The sequence below is a fragment of the Panicum virgatum genome, chromosome 6N, assembly GCF_016808335.1.
Source record: "Panicum virgatum strain AP13 chromosome 6N, P.virgatum_v5, whole genome shotgun sequence".
Taxonomy (NCBI): Eukaryota; Viridiplantae; Streptophyta; class Magnoliopsida; order Poales; family Poaceae; genus Panicum; species Panicum virgatum.
Genome location: NC_053150.1, coordinates 16,138,834 through 16,154,278, shown reverse-complemented (window position 1 = coordinate 16,154,278; position 15,445 = coordinate 16,138,834). Strand labels below are relative to the sequence as shown.

Here is a 15,445-nt window from a genome sequence, read left to right as displayed (position 1 = left end):
AACTTGTATATCTTGTAGAATTATAACACCATTGTAGATCGAATGCCTGTTGATGGAAGATCGGAGGAAGTTGGCTGCAGTGGGAGTGGTTCCATGGGTAGTAGTAGTGTTCCCACTCATACTACGAGCTCAACAGCCCTATGACTGGTACTGGTCCAGTACGTAAAGTGCTGCGAGTACCATCAAGGCTTATTGTGAAGAGGACGAAAACGTAAGTTTTTTGCAATGCGAGTAGTTTTGTATACTGTCGTGGTAGAAGTATAGTACTTGGCCGTTTGCTTTGAATAGATCTGCTGCCGTACTGAATCTGCCAGTTCTGAAACCTGTTGGTTCTCCTGCAAGAACTTCAGCCCCCGAGCCTCCAAACAGTACTCGAGTTGAGGCAGTGCGGGATGCTGCTGCTCCTCCTATCCGGACCGAAGCAGCAAATGTGGAGGCAGAGGATAATAGAGAACCTGCTCAATCTGCCCATCCTTCCATTCGTGTAGATATGCCTCCCCCGGGATCGGATCCATCGAGTGCTGCAGCACCCAAATCGTCTTTCCCTGAGCAAATTGATGAGATCCCAGTCGGGCTGATTGAAGATGATCTTCTAGAGGCGGACTTGTGCAATGATGTCGTGAACTCACTTCATCGAGTTTACAAGCATTATAAGGTAATGCCTTGAACTGATAAATGTAGTCACCTGTATATCTTTATGACTACAGAGTTGAACATCTTCTTTGCCTGAATGTGCAGAAAATAGTCCTACGATCTAGGTTGAAATCTTCCATCTTGGCCATAAAGGCTGAAGGACTCCAGGAAGTTCATGCGTTGAAACAAGAACTTGCTGAAAAAGATGCTGTGATTGCCGATCTTAAGCGGCAGCTAGCTGCAGCTCAAGCTGGGGGTTCATCTGGTGTTACCCAAGAGGAATTGGTCCAGAGCCAAAGTAAGTAGTGCACAAAGAACACTCTTAGTTATCTGTGTACTGGGGATTGATGCCTTGTGATGTTGCTCTTCCAGGGGAGCGAAATCAGGCTCTCCGAGATTGTGCAGAGTTACGACAAGCATATGCCGATCTTGAAGAGTACAAGAAGACCATTGAGAAGCAACTAGATGGTGCCGACAAAAAGCTTGCAGAGAACATGGTCACCATCCAGAAGTTTAATCGTCATAAGGAGAGGAAGGATAAAGAAATTGACGACCTGGAGGAAGTAGCTCGAATTGTGATCGACATGGTGCAGTGTAACGAAAATGGCCTCTAGTGTCATGTTTCAATATATTATTTTGGCAATTGATGACACACACAACACTTGGACTAATATGATTGTTAAGATGAGCATTCTCAGGCTTTTAGGTTCAAGTGATGACAAAGAGAAAATAGGCAAAGCTAGGCCCGAAGGGCCACCCCTACGGGGGTTCCGCTATCCGGTTAGGCATTTGGTGCAGAAGGAAATCGAAGCCAAGTCAGCCTATAGGCACCGGTTGAACCGACGGTCGAAGAAAGGGCATCGGTGCATTGGGCGTACTGTGTACCAGAGACGATGTCAAGTGCCCAGGAGAAGTTTCTTTAGCACCGGTTCAACCGACGGGGCATCGGAGCATACCATCGGTGCAATGACGTCAGCAGAAGAGAAGAAGACTGTTGAGTGCTGTGAGTGATCGGTTCAACCGACGGCTAAGCATCTGTTCAACCGGTGGTCACTGTGTCACTGTCAGGAGTTCAACGGCTACTTCGGGTCTTAGAGTGACCGGATGAACCGACGCTACCCATGCCAGAGGCATCGGTTCATCCGGTGATACGCAGTTTTCTGCTGACCGTTGGAGCAATGGCTACAAGACTTGGTTGCCTATATATATGCCTCACCCTGGCCATTTGAAGCTTGCTGGAGTTGCTGGACATCCCACACACACACAAGAACATCTCCAAGCCATACAAGTGCATCAAGATCATATCTTTAGCCCTTAGCACACTTAGGGAGTGTTGTGCAAAGGATTAGTTCTTAGTGAGTGAGTTGCAAGGCTTAGAGCCTTTGTGCTGTGGTTCTTTAGTGAACCAAACCAAGAGCTTGGTGCGCCGGCACCTTGGAGCGTGAAGCTCGCCGGCAACGTTATCGACCCTCCGACTTGGTGTGGAGCGGCGACGACAAACTTTGTGCGGGGGACGTGGAGACCCCCATCCTTCATGGTAAAGCTCCTTAGTGGAACCCGGGGCCAACGTGACCGTGATTGTGTTCACGGAAGAGACTTGGTGGCCGAGTAGCAATACTCTTTGTGAGTGCTACAACAACGTGGATGTAAATGTGTCTTTGTGGCTAACCGAACCACAGGATAAACACCCGCGTCAAAGAGTTTGCTATCTCCTATCCCGCTCATTAAGCTTCCGCATTTCTTGCTAGCACTTTGTACGCCTTTACTTTCATAGAGTAGTTTCTTGATAGGAAAAGCTATAGGGTGCTAAACTCTTTTGGGATAGGGGTTTCACACTAGAAAACACTAGTTACACTTCTAGATAGCTTGTTTTAGTTTAAGTTTTGTGCAATCTAGTTAGAGCTATAGGTCAAGGTTTTTATTAGTGCCTAATTCACCCCCTCCCCCTCTTAGGCTAGAGCACCCGATCACTTTCATGCAGCCTCCTCATCCTGGTATTTTTGACTCGAGATCTGTTTTGGAGCGGTTGAAACTGGTGCCAGGATGGTTGAAGGGTGCACTGAAGAGGCGAGCCCCAAGGAAATAGGTGTATTCTTGATGTGATGTCTTGCTGTGCAATACTTTGTGAACTTTGTCATGATGTATAAAAACTTTCGCAAGTTCAATGCGAAGTTTTGGAAAGCTCGTAGCGCTGTAGGATCATATGAGTTCGAAGTCTATATTAAAGATAAACAAGGGAATTTTGTGGATGCTGATATTAGAGGCTTGTTAAACCTATACAATGCGGCATACCTGAGGACTCATGGAGAGGCATTGCTTGATGAGGCAATTGCTTTCACCAGAAGATGCCTTCAAGGTGAACTAGAGAATCTGGAGTCACCACTTGCTGAAGAAGTGTCATGTGCCCTTGACACGCCTCTTTTTTGAAGGGTTGGGATTTTAGAAACGAGGAACGACATTCCCATTTATGGAAAGGAGGCTACACGAAAGGAAGCTATATTAGAGTTTGCAAAACTGAACTTTAACCTTTTGCAACTTCTTTACTGTGAGGAGCTAAAAGAGGTCACAATGTAAGTTTATACAAATCTCTTGCTGAACATAGGTTAATCTCACAGATTAAATCATGGTAGAAATTCATTTATTCTTATGTATATTTTAGGTGGTGGAAGAAGCTCAATGTTGAATCACTTTCATTTTGTCAGAAATAGGATAGTGGAAATGTATTTCTGGATGACGGGGGCATGTCATGAGCCTCAACATTCTCACTCCCGAATTATACTTGCAAAGATGATGGCTTTTATTACTATATTAGATGATTTCATTGACATATATTCTACCACTGAAGAGAGCATGCAACTTGGGGAAGCAATTTTCAGGTCAGACTGCCCTTGTAGGCAACGAAAATTCCTTTTTCCCATTCAATTTACCATCTATGTTAATTATCTGAATGTAGATTTAGCATTATTATTTGGTTGAATAAGATGCAAAAATCACCATTTTTATTTATTAAAATTTAAAAAGTGTTTATTTAAAAATAGGGACTAATGATTGAACAGGATGTAAGGCACAAGGTAAATTATAGTACGTCTCCATTTTTTTTCTTAAGTATATGGCATTAGACAAAAAAGAACTACGCAATGCAAAAAATATAAACACAAAAGACTAGAACATCAGTAACTAGTGTACTTCAAAAATAATGTGTGAACTTGTAGAAACAACCATAGATATTTTCCCGCATTTATCATTTGAATATAATGTGGTATTTATTACCCTGGAACAACATGAACATCATTATTTTTCATATAAATATCCATAGTTGAAAAAACTAAAAGTAAACTTTATTATTATTGTTAGAATATACATATTTATAGCACAAGTGTTAACTTATGGCTAAAATGCAGGTGGGACAAGAATGCTGTAACTTTGCTTCCAGAGTACACAAGGGATTTCTATTTGTACTTATTGAAGACATTCTGCTCATTTGAGGAGGAACTAGGAACTGAGAAGAGCTACCGTGTGTTCTATTTAAAAGAGGCGGTCAGTATTTGATCTCGTATATGATGGTCGATGGTATCAAATATAAAATCATGTCATGTTTCTTGGGTTCATTCTGTAAGAAAACTATATTAGTTATTGCTAGATGGAGTGATCATTATTTATCATTCCACCCCCAATTATAGATATTCATTTGGTATTAAACTTTTAATCAGTTATTGAAGTAATATCAACATGTGAAATGACCTTGAACGTATACTTTGGCACAGTTAAAGCAACTGGTGCAAGCATACGTTGAGGAACTTAAATGGCGCAATGAGAATTATACACCAGAAACATTGAGCGAACATCTTCGCCTTTCAATGAGAAGCAGCGGAGGCTCTCCAACAGCATGTGCTTCATTGGTTGGAATGGGTGAAATAGTAACAAGACAGACACTGGGCGAAGCCAACCGAAAATGGGAACAGGGTCTATCCTATCGCACGCTGGGGTCTTTGCCTATGAAAAACAGTAACAAACATTGATTTCCATTGATTTTTAACAAATTTATCGGGGTCCGCTGACACCAATAACTACATGTAGCTCCGCCACGTAAAATTATGGCATCAACTGAGGTATTTCTATATCTCTTTGCACTTGGATTTTCATCTTTATGATCCTTATAGTTTTTTTTTCATTTATCTGATGCACACTATTTCTATTTTTGGTTTGTTCCATAATTTCTCGAAAAGATACACCTCTCTTAATTTTATTTCATTTTTGGTCTGTGTTATCTTTATACATTTGAACATCAAGTTGCAACCTTAGGATAAGACTAAATTTCCAAACCATATAATTTCAGTAAACTGAATGTTGAACTGTATTTTCTTCTCAGTGAAATATTCATCAAGAATATTAATCCGATACCACAAAACAGAAAGGAATATTTCCAATATGGTACTAGTTAGCAAAGTACAAACAATGGGCCAACCTTTATTTTTCTACAATAATGTTTTGCAGCGTGAGCAAAACAGGGGATCACAATGTCTCCACTGTCCAGTGTTACATGAAGGTGAAAGAAATCGGGTGCTCGTAGCCTAAGAGAGGGAGAGGATGAATTAGGTAAATTAAAAACCTTAACCTCAAGCTCCAACTATTTGCATATAAAATAAACTAAGTCATACTATCTAGATGTGCAACTAGTGTTCTTCTAGTGTGAAAACCCTCATTCCAAAAGAGTTATACAATTTATGCCAATCCTATCAAGATTCTACCCTATGAAAGTAAAGGCACACAAAGATTGCAATAAGAAATGCGAAAGTTAAAGAAGAGGTGAGAGAAAGCAAACTTTTTGACACGAGGATTTATCCCGTGGTTTGGTTAGCCACAAAGGCACACCTACATCCACGTTGTTGAAGCACTCACAAAGAGTATTGCTTCTCGGCCACCAAGTCTCTTCCGTGAACACAATCACGGTCGCCTTGGCCCTAGGTTCCACTAAGGAGCTTCTCCACTAAGGATGGGGTCTCCACGTCCCCCGCACAAAGAGTGTCGCCGCCGCTCCACACCAAACCGGAGGGTTGAAGACGTTGCCGGCGAGCCACCAGGACTCCAAGGGGCCGGCACACCGAGTACAAGATGTGGTTCTCTCCCAGAATCAAGGCACAAGGCACAAACCTTGCTCACTCACTCACTTAAGAGCTAAACTAGTACTAAACCTAAGGATGTGATCAATTTTCTCTTTGGTTGGCTTGGAGATGTTCTTCAATGTGTCTAGGGTCTCTCTGAACTCCAGCAAACTTCAAATGACCGGGGAAAACCCATATATATAGCCCTCCAAGATGAACTAGCCGTTTAGAGCCGTTAATCCTTTTTCTGCGTAGGGCGTCGGATAATCCGACGGTGCTCTAACCAAGGGCGTCGGATCATCCGACCACTCTGTATCCTTGGGTATCCGTTGACCTTCTGACAGCTGACGTGGAGGCCGTCGGATAGTCCAACGCATTACTCCGACGGGCGTCGGATCATCCGGTACTGAAGACTTTTTCTTCTTCTGCGCATGCAAACACGACATCATTACTCCGACGCTTTTGTCCGATGGTGCGTCGGATCATCCGGTGCTGAAGTCTTTCTGCTGTGCCTTTTGACATGCTCTCTGGACGTTGATCCGACCATTAGTTCGACGCTCCAAATCCCTCACGTCGGATCATCCGGTCGTGAAGGTAGTTTTCAACCCAGTGAAAACATCCTCTCTGAAGAATGCTCTGAGCAATAGTCCGACCCTTCTTTTCTGGTGTCGGATCATCCGGCTTCATTGGTCGGATAGTCCGACCATGGGGGTGTCGGATTATCCGGTCACACTGTGTTTTTCCTGTTTCTTGTTGCACTTGTCCAACTCGTCGCGGCGGTTATCTCGACACTCCAAATATATTCTCTCTGCTTTTTCACTGCGACTTGATATCTCTACGGTGGGTTGGACACCCCTCTTGATGGTGCATTAGACGTCTCGTCTCGACGGTGCATTGGACGTCTCGTCTTGACGGTGCATTGGACGTCTCGGATATTGCTTGGACTCTATCCAAGGGACCTAAAGAATTCCTACAAATACGATCTTGCAAACTCGTTAGTCTCATTGATTGCGTTGTCACTCGAAATGGCCTAAATGGGGCCCTGTTCGTTACAGAAGGAGCATGGGACAACAATGCATGAAGCGTGCAAAGAGATACAAGAACTCATCGAAGATTTATGGAAGGACATGCTACAGCATCACCTTGCAAGGACAGAGCAAACAATGATCGTGTCACATATGGTGCTTAGCTTCGCACGGACTGGAAACTATGTATCAGAACAACGTCGACAAATTCACTTCTTCACACACTATCAAAGAGGCGATAAAGAGACTCTTTGTGGAGCCAATACCAGTGTGAATATACCTTGCCTGGAGACCAAATAACGAACTCGTACCAGATATTTGTACCGTTCGACTAATATAATATAATGATGTGTGTAATGATAAAGTAAACCTTGATGTTTGACAAAAATATATTTCAATATTTTTGTATAAAATATGCATACCACGAAAATAGAATAATTCAATACATTCGGCTTTGACATCATAGTAGTGAGTTATCTGATCTTCGAGATAAACAATATTAACCATTGTATCATGATTCATGAACGATATCCTCCAAATAATTAATTATCCAGGTCTGTTCAGGTCCAAAGATGCTGATTGCCTGCAAAGGTTTGGCTTGGCCACTCCAGAGCTTTTGCTCCGGAGAGATTGTTCCCATGATTTTTTTTTAATAAGGCAAAAGATTGTTCCCATGATTTATGCCGTAGACTTGGATGGGGGTCAAGCTTGCTCTCGCTGGAGAATGGAGATCAAGGCAAGTACACACGGTGTTGTGTCTAATTGTTTAACGGCTTTGAGACAAGCACCTTGAAATGGGTTGTTAATCTTCCTCCGTTTCGTTCCATTAGGATGGAGGCCCAACAAGCCTAATATATGGTTTGTGTGTTTCCGTTTTTTTTTAAAAAAAAAAGAACTGCCCAGCTTGTTACTTTTACCATGCTGTTAAGGTACGTAGGCACATATGCCACCAGGGTGGCTCAGCACATCAAGCCTACAGATGTCTCAGAAGAATTACAAGGAAACAGAGGAGATAACGTCACTCAGTAGTAGAAAATGAAGCAGAGAAACCACAATAAGAAAAACAACTAGTAAGCAGTAAAAAAACGTCGGTCTCTTGCTTTAATCACCATCAATACGTAGTTTGACTATGGAGAAGGCGTGCTGATCTTTTTTTTCTTTCTCAAATATGATGCCAAATTTATATATATATATATATATATATATATATATATATATATATATATATATATAATCGATGATAGGCGGTATATTGGTATAATCCATTGCTAGTTCTTAAATCGTAATAGGAAAAAGTCTACATAACTCCCTAACCTATTGAGTGTGGACCACATCACCCCCTCAATTATGAAACTGGATGTTTAACCGCTCCACCTTTGCAAAACCAGTTTAAAAGATCCCCTTAGAGCATCTCCAGCAGATTACCTATTACTCTCTCTAATACCAAAAAAACTATCATTTAGAGAATAGAAGTACTCCAGCAAACTACCAATACTATCTCCAATACCAAAATTTTTTTGGCAATTACCAAAAACACGTCCACACCACCCCAAATAAAGGGGAGACACCCCTCTCCCCTATCCACCGTTGCTTTTGGCGCGGGGAGTTATCCCCGTCGGGCTCTGCACGCCGCCTTGCTCCGTTCCGGCGCCGCCGCTCACCGCTCCGTCCCAATGCCGCCGCTCGCCGCTCCATCCCAGTTCCGCCGCTCGTCTCGCTCCTCCCCGGTGCTGCACCATACACCAGATCGTGAGCCTGCTCACCTGAATCGACCTCTTCCCAAATGAAATCGATCTTCTTGTGCTTGCGCTTGCTTCTCCCTACGTCTCCCGGTGGGTAGCGGAAGAGAACCAGCTCCTCGCCGTCGAGGCCGGGGCTCAATCCCCTAGGCCCTGGTTGCAGCCAGCGCTCGTCGGGTCGGGCGTCCAGGACACGTCCTGCTCGTCAATTCGCACATGGAAGTGCAGGCACGAAGACGGACAGGGAGGCCACGCTCGCCGGATTCCTTGACGCAGCATAGGAGTCAGACCTCCACCAATCGCCAGGGCCCAGCGCCCCTGATCTCCTCCCAGCAGTACGAGGAACGGTATATAAATTGGATGCCTTTGTACAGATCTGCTTAATGAATGTGATTTGGAGTCCGTGGATTTGATTTCGAGCAGATCTTGTTTCTTTGCTTGGTTGATGTGCTGTCAGCATATATATTGGATATACACACTGTTACTGTTTCTGCACTGCAATATGAAAAAGTCCTATCGTTTTTTTCTACCATATTGTTGTCACACTCGTGTGTTGAGCAATTGTTTCTGCATTGAAAAAGAACTGAATGTTTCTGCAAGTGTATTTTGGTTAGCCTTTCATTTCTCTACACACTAAATATTTCTACATGTGTATCTGTAATATGAATGATATGTGAGTTACTACTTGCATATGATCCTAGCTTGGCCGTGCCTTCCTCCTTCATTCAGTTTGAGTTAATCAGGATGTTTAATTATTTTTCCTTTTTGTGCAGATGAGTTCACTTCTTGATTTGTTTTTTGACGATGAGTCCGATGAGTCTGATGATGACTTCGAGATGGCAGCAGTTTTGATTGCTGAGATGGAGGAGATGGAGAGGAATGAGCGGCCCAAGCGTGGTGGTTCCGTGCCAGGGCGTGAAGTGGTTCATCGGAACAAGCAGCAAGGCCATGATAAGCTATTTGATTATTACTTTGCAGATAACCCTGTGTTTGGTCCGGTTACTTTCAGGCGACGGTTCAGAATGTCTAAGCAGCTATTCTTGCGAATTGCAGCCGCTGTGGAGGCTCATTGTCCATACTTCCAGCAGACAAGGAATGCTTCTGGGGACCTTGGACATAGTTCTCTTAAGAAGATTACTGCAGCACTGCGCATGCTCGCTTATGGTGTCCCTGCTGATTCTCTTGATGATTGGCTTCATATTGCAGAAAGCACCATTATTCTGAGTTTGAAGAAGTTTATGAAAGCAGTGATTGAAATCTTTGGGGAGCGATACTTGTGAGCACCAGATGCAGAGGACACTGCAAGACTTATGCAAATGGGTGAAGCCAGGGGGTTCCCAGGTATGCTTGGATGCATCGATTGCATGAACTGGAAGTGGAAAAATTGCCCCGCAGCATGGCATGGGCAGTTCACTGGGCATTGTCATGACCCAACGATTATTCTTGAAGCTGTTTCATCATATGATCTATGGATTTGGCATCCATACTTTGGGTTGCCTGGCTCTCACAATGACATTAACGTCCTGCAAAGATCCCATTTGTTTGCACGGCTAGCTGCTGGCGATGCTCCTCCAGTGAACTTTGAAGTCAATGGCCATCACTACACAATGGGGTACTATCTTGCATATGGCATATATCCTTCATGGTCCACATTTGTCAAGATAATAAGAAACCCTCAGGGTAACAAGACAGTGCACTTTGCCTGTCACACCCGGTTTAAGAAGGAAAACCGAATGCATCTCATATGTGCACTAGAATCAAGTTTACACACATACGATAGACTATAAAGCGAATATCATCACAAATGCATAACGAAAGAGAGTGTTAATAAGTTTATTACATGATCGAATGTCTTAAACTCAAGCGAATAATTAAATGTTTATAGAGTAGTAGCGGATCTTCAACTTCACAGGCCGATGACTGGGAGACATACGCCGAGAAATCCTCAAAGTCTTCTGGGTACTCCGAACAGTTACCTTGGTCTGAGTAGCAATTATGCAAGGGTGAGTACACTTATGGTTGGTACTCAACAAGTGGTAGGAAAAACAATTATAGTACATGCAACGCTTAAACAAGGAAAAGCTGACACAGTTTAATGCATCAAGCACTTTTAGTTGGTCAAGTTTTATTAGCAAGCATTAACTAAGTATAAGTTTATACCATTAACCCACAAGATAAGCATATATGAAGATAAACAACAATAACCATAAGTAAAGCATCGATTTAGATCAACTTCAACATCAATTATCATGTGAGGGTCCAAACCGCTCATGACCATGAGCACGACTGATATATCAGTTTTACACTCTGTAGAGGTTGTACACTTTCACCATAATTCGCGTAAAAGTTCAAAGAACTTTAAACCCAACCATGCAAGTGCGGGCCAAGCACCATATCACACTTCCTTAGGTATGACTGCATAGGGACGCTACGAGGCTTTTCCAAAGAATCACTATATGTACGCACTGGTCCCTGACTTTCTGCGGTACCTCGGAAGACGAAGCTTCTTTCACCCGCTCCATCAATTCACAAACGCAAAATCCACCAATCAAACGCCCCCAGGCACGACATATAGATCATCTAATTACTGAGCCAAGACCAGAGCCATATGGTATTGTGGTTGCACCGTTTTCTTAGGTGGTTCTCCAAGTTCCAATTAAGCACATGATCTTGATTAACAACATTATACCATTATGAACATGAAGTAAAACAAGTGTAACATTTGTCTCATCATTAACCAACCATAACCCAAAGTAAAGGTAACTAGCAAAGCTACCCAACATAAATTAAATAACCCATGTTTCATCAAGGAAGGATAAACAAAACTAGGCATATCCTTAATTTGGGTCCTATCATATCGTAGACACATGCATGTACATAAAGTAAAAGTGTTTTTTGGTGAATTTTTAGGGGTTAACAAGTATGATCAAGGACCACTTGCCTTGCACAAAGTGCTGCTGCTGATCCGGTCGTTCGAAGCCTTGGTCTTGCTGCTGCTCGAACTGCTGATCGTCTAACGCCCACACAAGCACATACAAGCAAACAAATACAAGAGATAAGAAACAGTACACCAATCAATGTAAACAGTACAAAACGAGGTTACAAAACTATTGTACACGTTGCAAGGATCGCGTGAGCGCAAGAATCGTCGAAAACGGAGTTAAAACGAGAAAGTTAGAGATAAAACAAGATTTTAGGGGCTAAAACATAAAAGAAAGGGCTATTTTATAAATATTTTTGAACTAGATGGACTGTGGGTTAAATTCAGAAAACTAAGGGGTCTTTTTGCAAAATTGCCTAAAGTTGACTAGAATGGCTAGGTTTGACCTAGATTGAATCTAATTTGGATCGTTAGATCTAGATCGGACGGCTCTGGTTTGATGGGCTTTAGATCTAATCTGGATCGTCAGATCCTGATCCGATGGCTAGGGTTTGTTGGGGCGGGAGGCGCCGGCGGCGAGCAGAGCGGCGGCATGCGGCGGCAGGGTCATCGGCGTATCGCGTATATGCAATTCCGGCCCCGATTCAACTCGGATTTAGGTCGGGGAGCATGCACGCTGCACGGCAAAACCATCTAGGGGCTCTGCACGAGGCGAGGGCAAGCGGAGCAGAGCGCATGGTGGCGGCCAGAGGCGGCGGAACATCGGCGAGCAAACCCCGGCGAAGGAGAGAAAGAGGGAGAGGGAAAAGGGGGTCGACGGCGTGTCTCACCTTTACGCGAAGCTCCGGGGCGGCTCAAGCACGACGGGGAAGCAGTGGAACGGCGGCGCGTGCTAGGGTTTTGAAGGCGGCGGCTGCGGCGCGACTTGATGCGAGTCAAGGGGTGCGGGCGGTGCCTATAAATAGACCGGGCAGGGCCACCTTGGCGTGCGCGCCAAGGCATGGACGTCGGGACGCGGCTGGACTCGAATTCGAGTCCAAGCTCGGCTCGGCAAAGGAGAAAGCCCCAATAGGTGGGGCCCACCAGTCGGTGGCAGAGAGAGAGAGAAGACGGAGAGGTGGGTCGGGCCGGAGGGAAAAGAAACTGGGTTGGCGGTGAGCTTTTGGGCCGCGGGGTAAGAAAAAGAAAAAGAGGGAGAGGGAGCGGGCTGGGTGGACTGGGCTTGGAAGAGGGAAAGGTTTTTTTTCCATTTTCGCAAATGATTCAAACCAATTCAATTCAAATTCAAAGGAATTCAAATTCAAACTGAACAACAAATAATAAAATAATGCAAAGCAGCATGAGATGCACAAACCTATTTTCCTTAAGTTTATTTTATGGATAAGTATTTTATTTATCTCACGATAAATGCTCTAAACTCAAGATAAAATAATTAAAAACTTATCGAACCTATAACAAATCTAATTAAATTTATTTAGGTTCCTAATTTGAAAATTAGGGTGTTACAAACCTACCCTCCTTAAAAAGAATCTCATCCTCGAGATTCGGCTGGGCTAACAAAGAGATGAGGGAATTCTGCCTGTAACTCATCCTCTCATTCCCAGTAGCCTCATCCTTTGCATGATGACTCCACTGAACCTTACACATCCGTATCCTCTTACTCCGATTAATTCTCTCCAATGTGTCCAGAATTTTGACCAGATATTCAGTATAAGTCAGATCATCCTGCACGTTCAACTCTTCCAGTGGCAATTCCTCCTCTGGCACTCTCAAACACTTCTTCAGCTGCGATATGTGGAACACGTTGTGCACATCAAGACAACTGGGCTGGTAGCTCTAGCTCATATTCTACTTCACCCTTTTGGGCCAAGATCTTGAATGGGCCAATGTAACGATGCGACAATTTCCCTTTGACCTTGAACCTGTGCAAACCTCTAATAGGTGACATTTTGAGATACACAAAATCTCCTTCAAATGTCAACTCTCTGCGACAAGTATCTACATAGCTCTTCTGTCTAGACTGTGCCACTTTCAGATTCTCTCTGACAACTTGCACCTGTCGTTCGGCCTCTTTAATGATCTCCGGGCAGAACAACTAGCTTTCTCCTATCTCACTCCAATACAACGAAGTTCTGCACTTTCTGCCATACAATGCCTTGAAAGGTGCCATCTTCAAACTGGCCTGTTAGCTGTTGTTGTAAGAGAACTCTATATACGGCAAACTCTTATCCCAACTTCCTCCATGCTTCAAAGCACAAGCTCTAAGCATATCCTCTAACACCTGATTGGTCCTTTCAGTCTGACCATTTGTCCGCGGATGATACGCTGAGCTGAAATTCAACTTCATATCCATTGACTCATGCAACTTCTACCAAAATCGAGATGTGAATGGAGTACCTCTGTCAGACACAATCTTCTTATGTACCCCATGTAGACACACAACCTGGATATATACAATTCTGCCAATTTGGCTCCGGTATAAGTAGTCTTCCACTGGAATGAAGTGAGCTACCTTCGTCAACCGATCCACAATGACCCATATGAAATCATAACCATCTTTTGTACATGGTAACCCCACAATAAAATCTATGTCGATTTCTTCCCACTTCCATTCTGGCACTTTCAATGAGTTATAGTAAACCGGCTAGCCTCTAGTGTTCTGCTTTGACTCTCTGACATACATCACATATGGCCACATGAGCTTGCAACATCATGCTTCATGCCATACCACCAATACCTTTCTTTCAAATCCTGGTACATCTTGGTACTGCCTGGATGAATCGAGTAGGCTGAATCATGTGCTTCCTTTAGGATCTTCTCTCGCAAGTGGGCCACATCTGGCACACATATCCTTTTCGGAACCACATATTCCCTGTTCATCCTCAGTGAAATCAGATGCCTTGCCTGCTTCTATCGACTCCTTGATCTTATCATCCTCAAGCTGACCCTTTATCTCCTGCTCAAGGGTCGTCTCCACTTCTATAGTAATCCCTTTAGTATGAGCAATGAACCAAGATTGAGTCTTTCAAATTTCCAACACAATTTCTGAGGCATCAAACTGGCCAATGTTTGGATTTGCATAACTCTTGCAACTCAAAGCATCGGCAACCACATTGGCCTTTCCTGGATGGTAATGTATCTCCAGATCATAGTCCTTTATAAGCTCTAACCATCTTCGCTGCCTCAGATTGAGATCATTCTGAGTGAAGATGTATTTCAGACTCTTGTGATCAGTATATATCTGGCATCGGTGTCCCAACAAATAGTGCCTCCAAATCTTCAAAGCATGTACCACGGCAGCCAATTCAAGATCGTGAGTGGGGTAGTTCTGCTCATGCTTCCTTAACTGACGAAACGCATAAGCAATCACATGTCCCTCTTGCATCAACACACAACCAAGTCCCTGACGGGATGCATCACAATATATATCAAAACTCATGTGAACATCCGGCATAGCCAACACTGGAACCGTAGTCAACCGCTTCTTCAATTCCTCAAAACTAGCCTGACATTCCTCTGACCACACAAACGCTTTTCCTTTCTCTAGTAGTGAGTGAGGGGTTTCACTATTCGAGTGAAGCCTTCAATAAACCTCCTGTAGTATCCCGCGAGTCCTAAGAAACTCCAGATTTCTAACACTGTCTGAGGTGGTTCCCACTTCAAACATCTCTGACCTTCCCTGGATCAATTGCAATTTCTCCATTGGTGATGACATGCCCAAGAAATGACACCTCATCCAACCAGAATTCACACTTGTTAAACTTGGCATACAGCTAATTCTCCCCTGAGCTTCTGCAAAACAAGCCTCAGATGTTCCTCATGTTCTTCCTCATTCTTGGAGTACACCATATATCATGAATACCACTACGACTTGTCAAGGTACTCCATAAACAACTTGTTCATTAGATACATGAAGTAAGCTGGAGCATTTGTCAACCCGAATGACATCACCGTATACTCATAAAGCCCATATCTGGTAGTGAAGGTAGTCTGGGAATATCTGATGGTCGCATCCTTAACTGATGTTACCCTGACCTCAAGTCGATCTTGGAGAATACCTTGCTC

General features: G+C 43.6%; 1 protein-coding gene and 1 pseudogene across 1 annotated transcript; both read left to right on the top strand.

The window, feature by feature from the left end:
• Positions 1 to 4,652, top strand: part of LOC120677964 — an 87,449-nt pseudogene extending 82,797 nt beyond the window's left edge.
• Positions 4,653 to 8,338: 3,686 nt separating this feature from the next.
• LOC120680206 lies at positions 8,339 to 10,308 on the top strand. Its single transcript, XM_039961816.1, has 2 exons — positions 8,339 to 8,846; positions 9,273 to 10,308. Exon 2 carries the CDS (start codon positions 9,273 to 9,275, stop codon positions 9,777 to 9,779), a length of 507 nt encoding a protein of 168 aa, XP_039817750.1. The 5' UTR covers positions 8,339 to 8,846; the 3' UTR covers positions 9,780 to 10,308.
• The last annotated feature ends 5,137 nt before the right edge of the window (positions 10,309 to 15,445 follow it).

Bases quoted from the DNA above. Each gene is read 5' to 3' on its own strand.
- LOC120680206 (XM_039961816.1), top strand. From the start codon at position 9,273: ATGAGTTCACTTCTTGATTTGTTTTTTGACGATGAGTCCGATGAGTCT.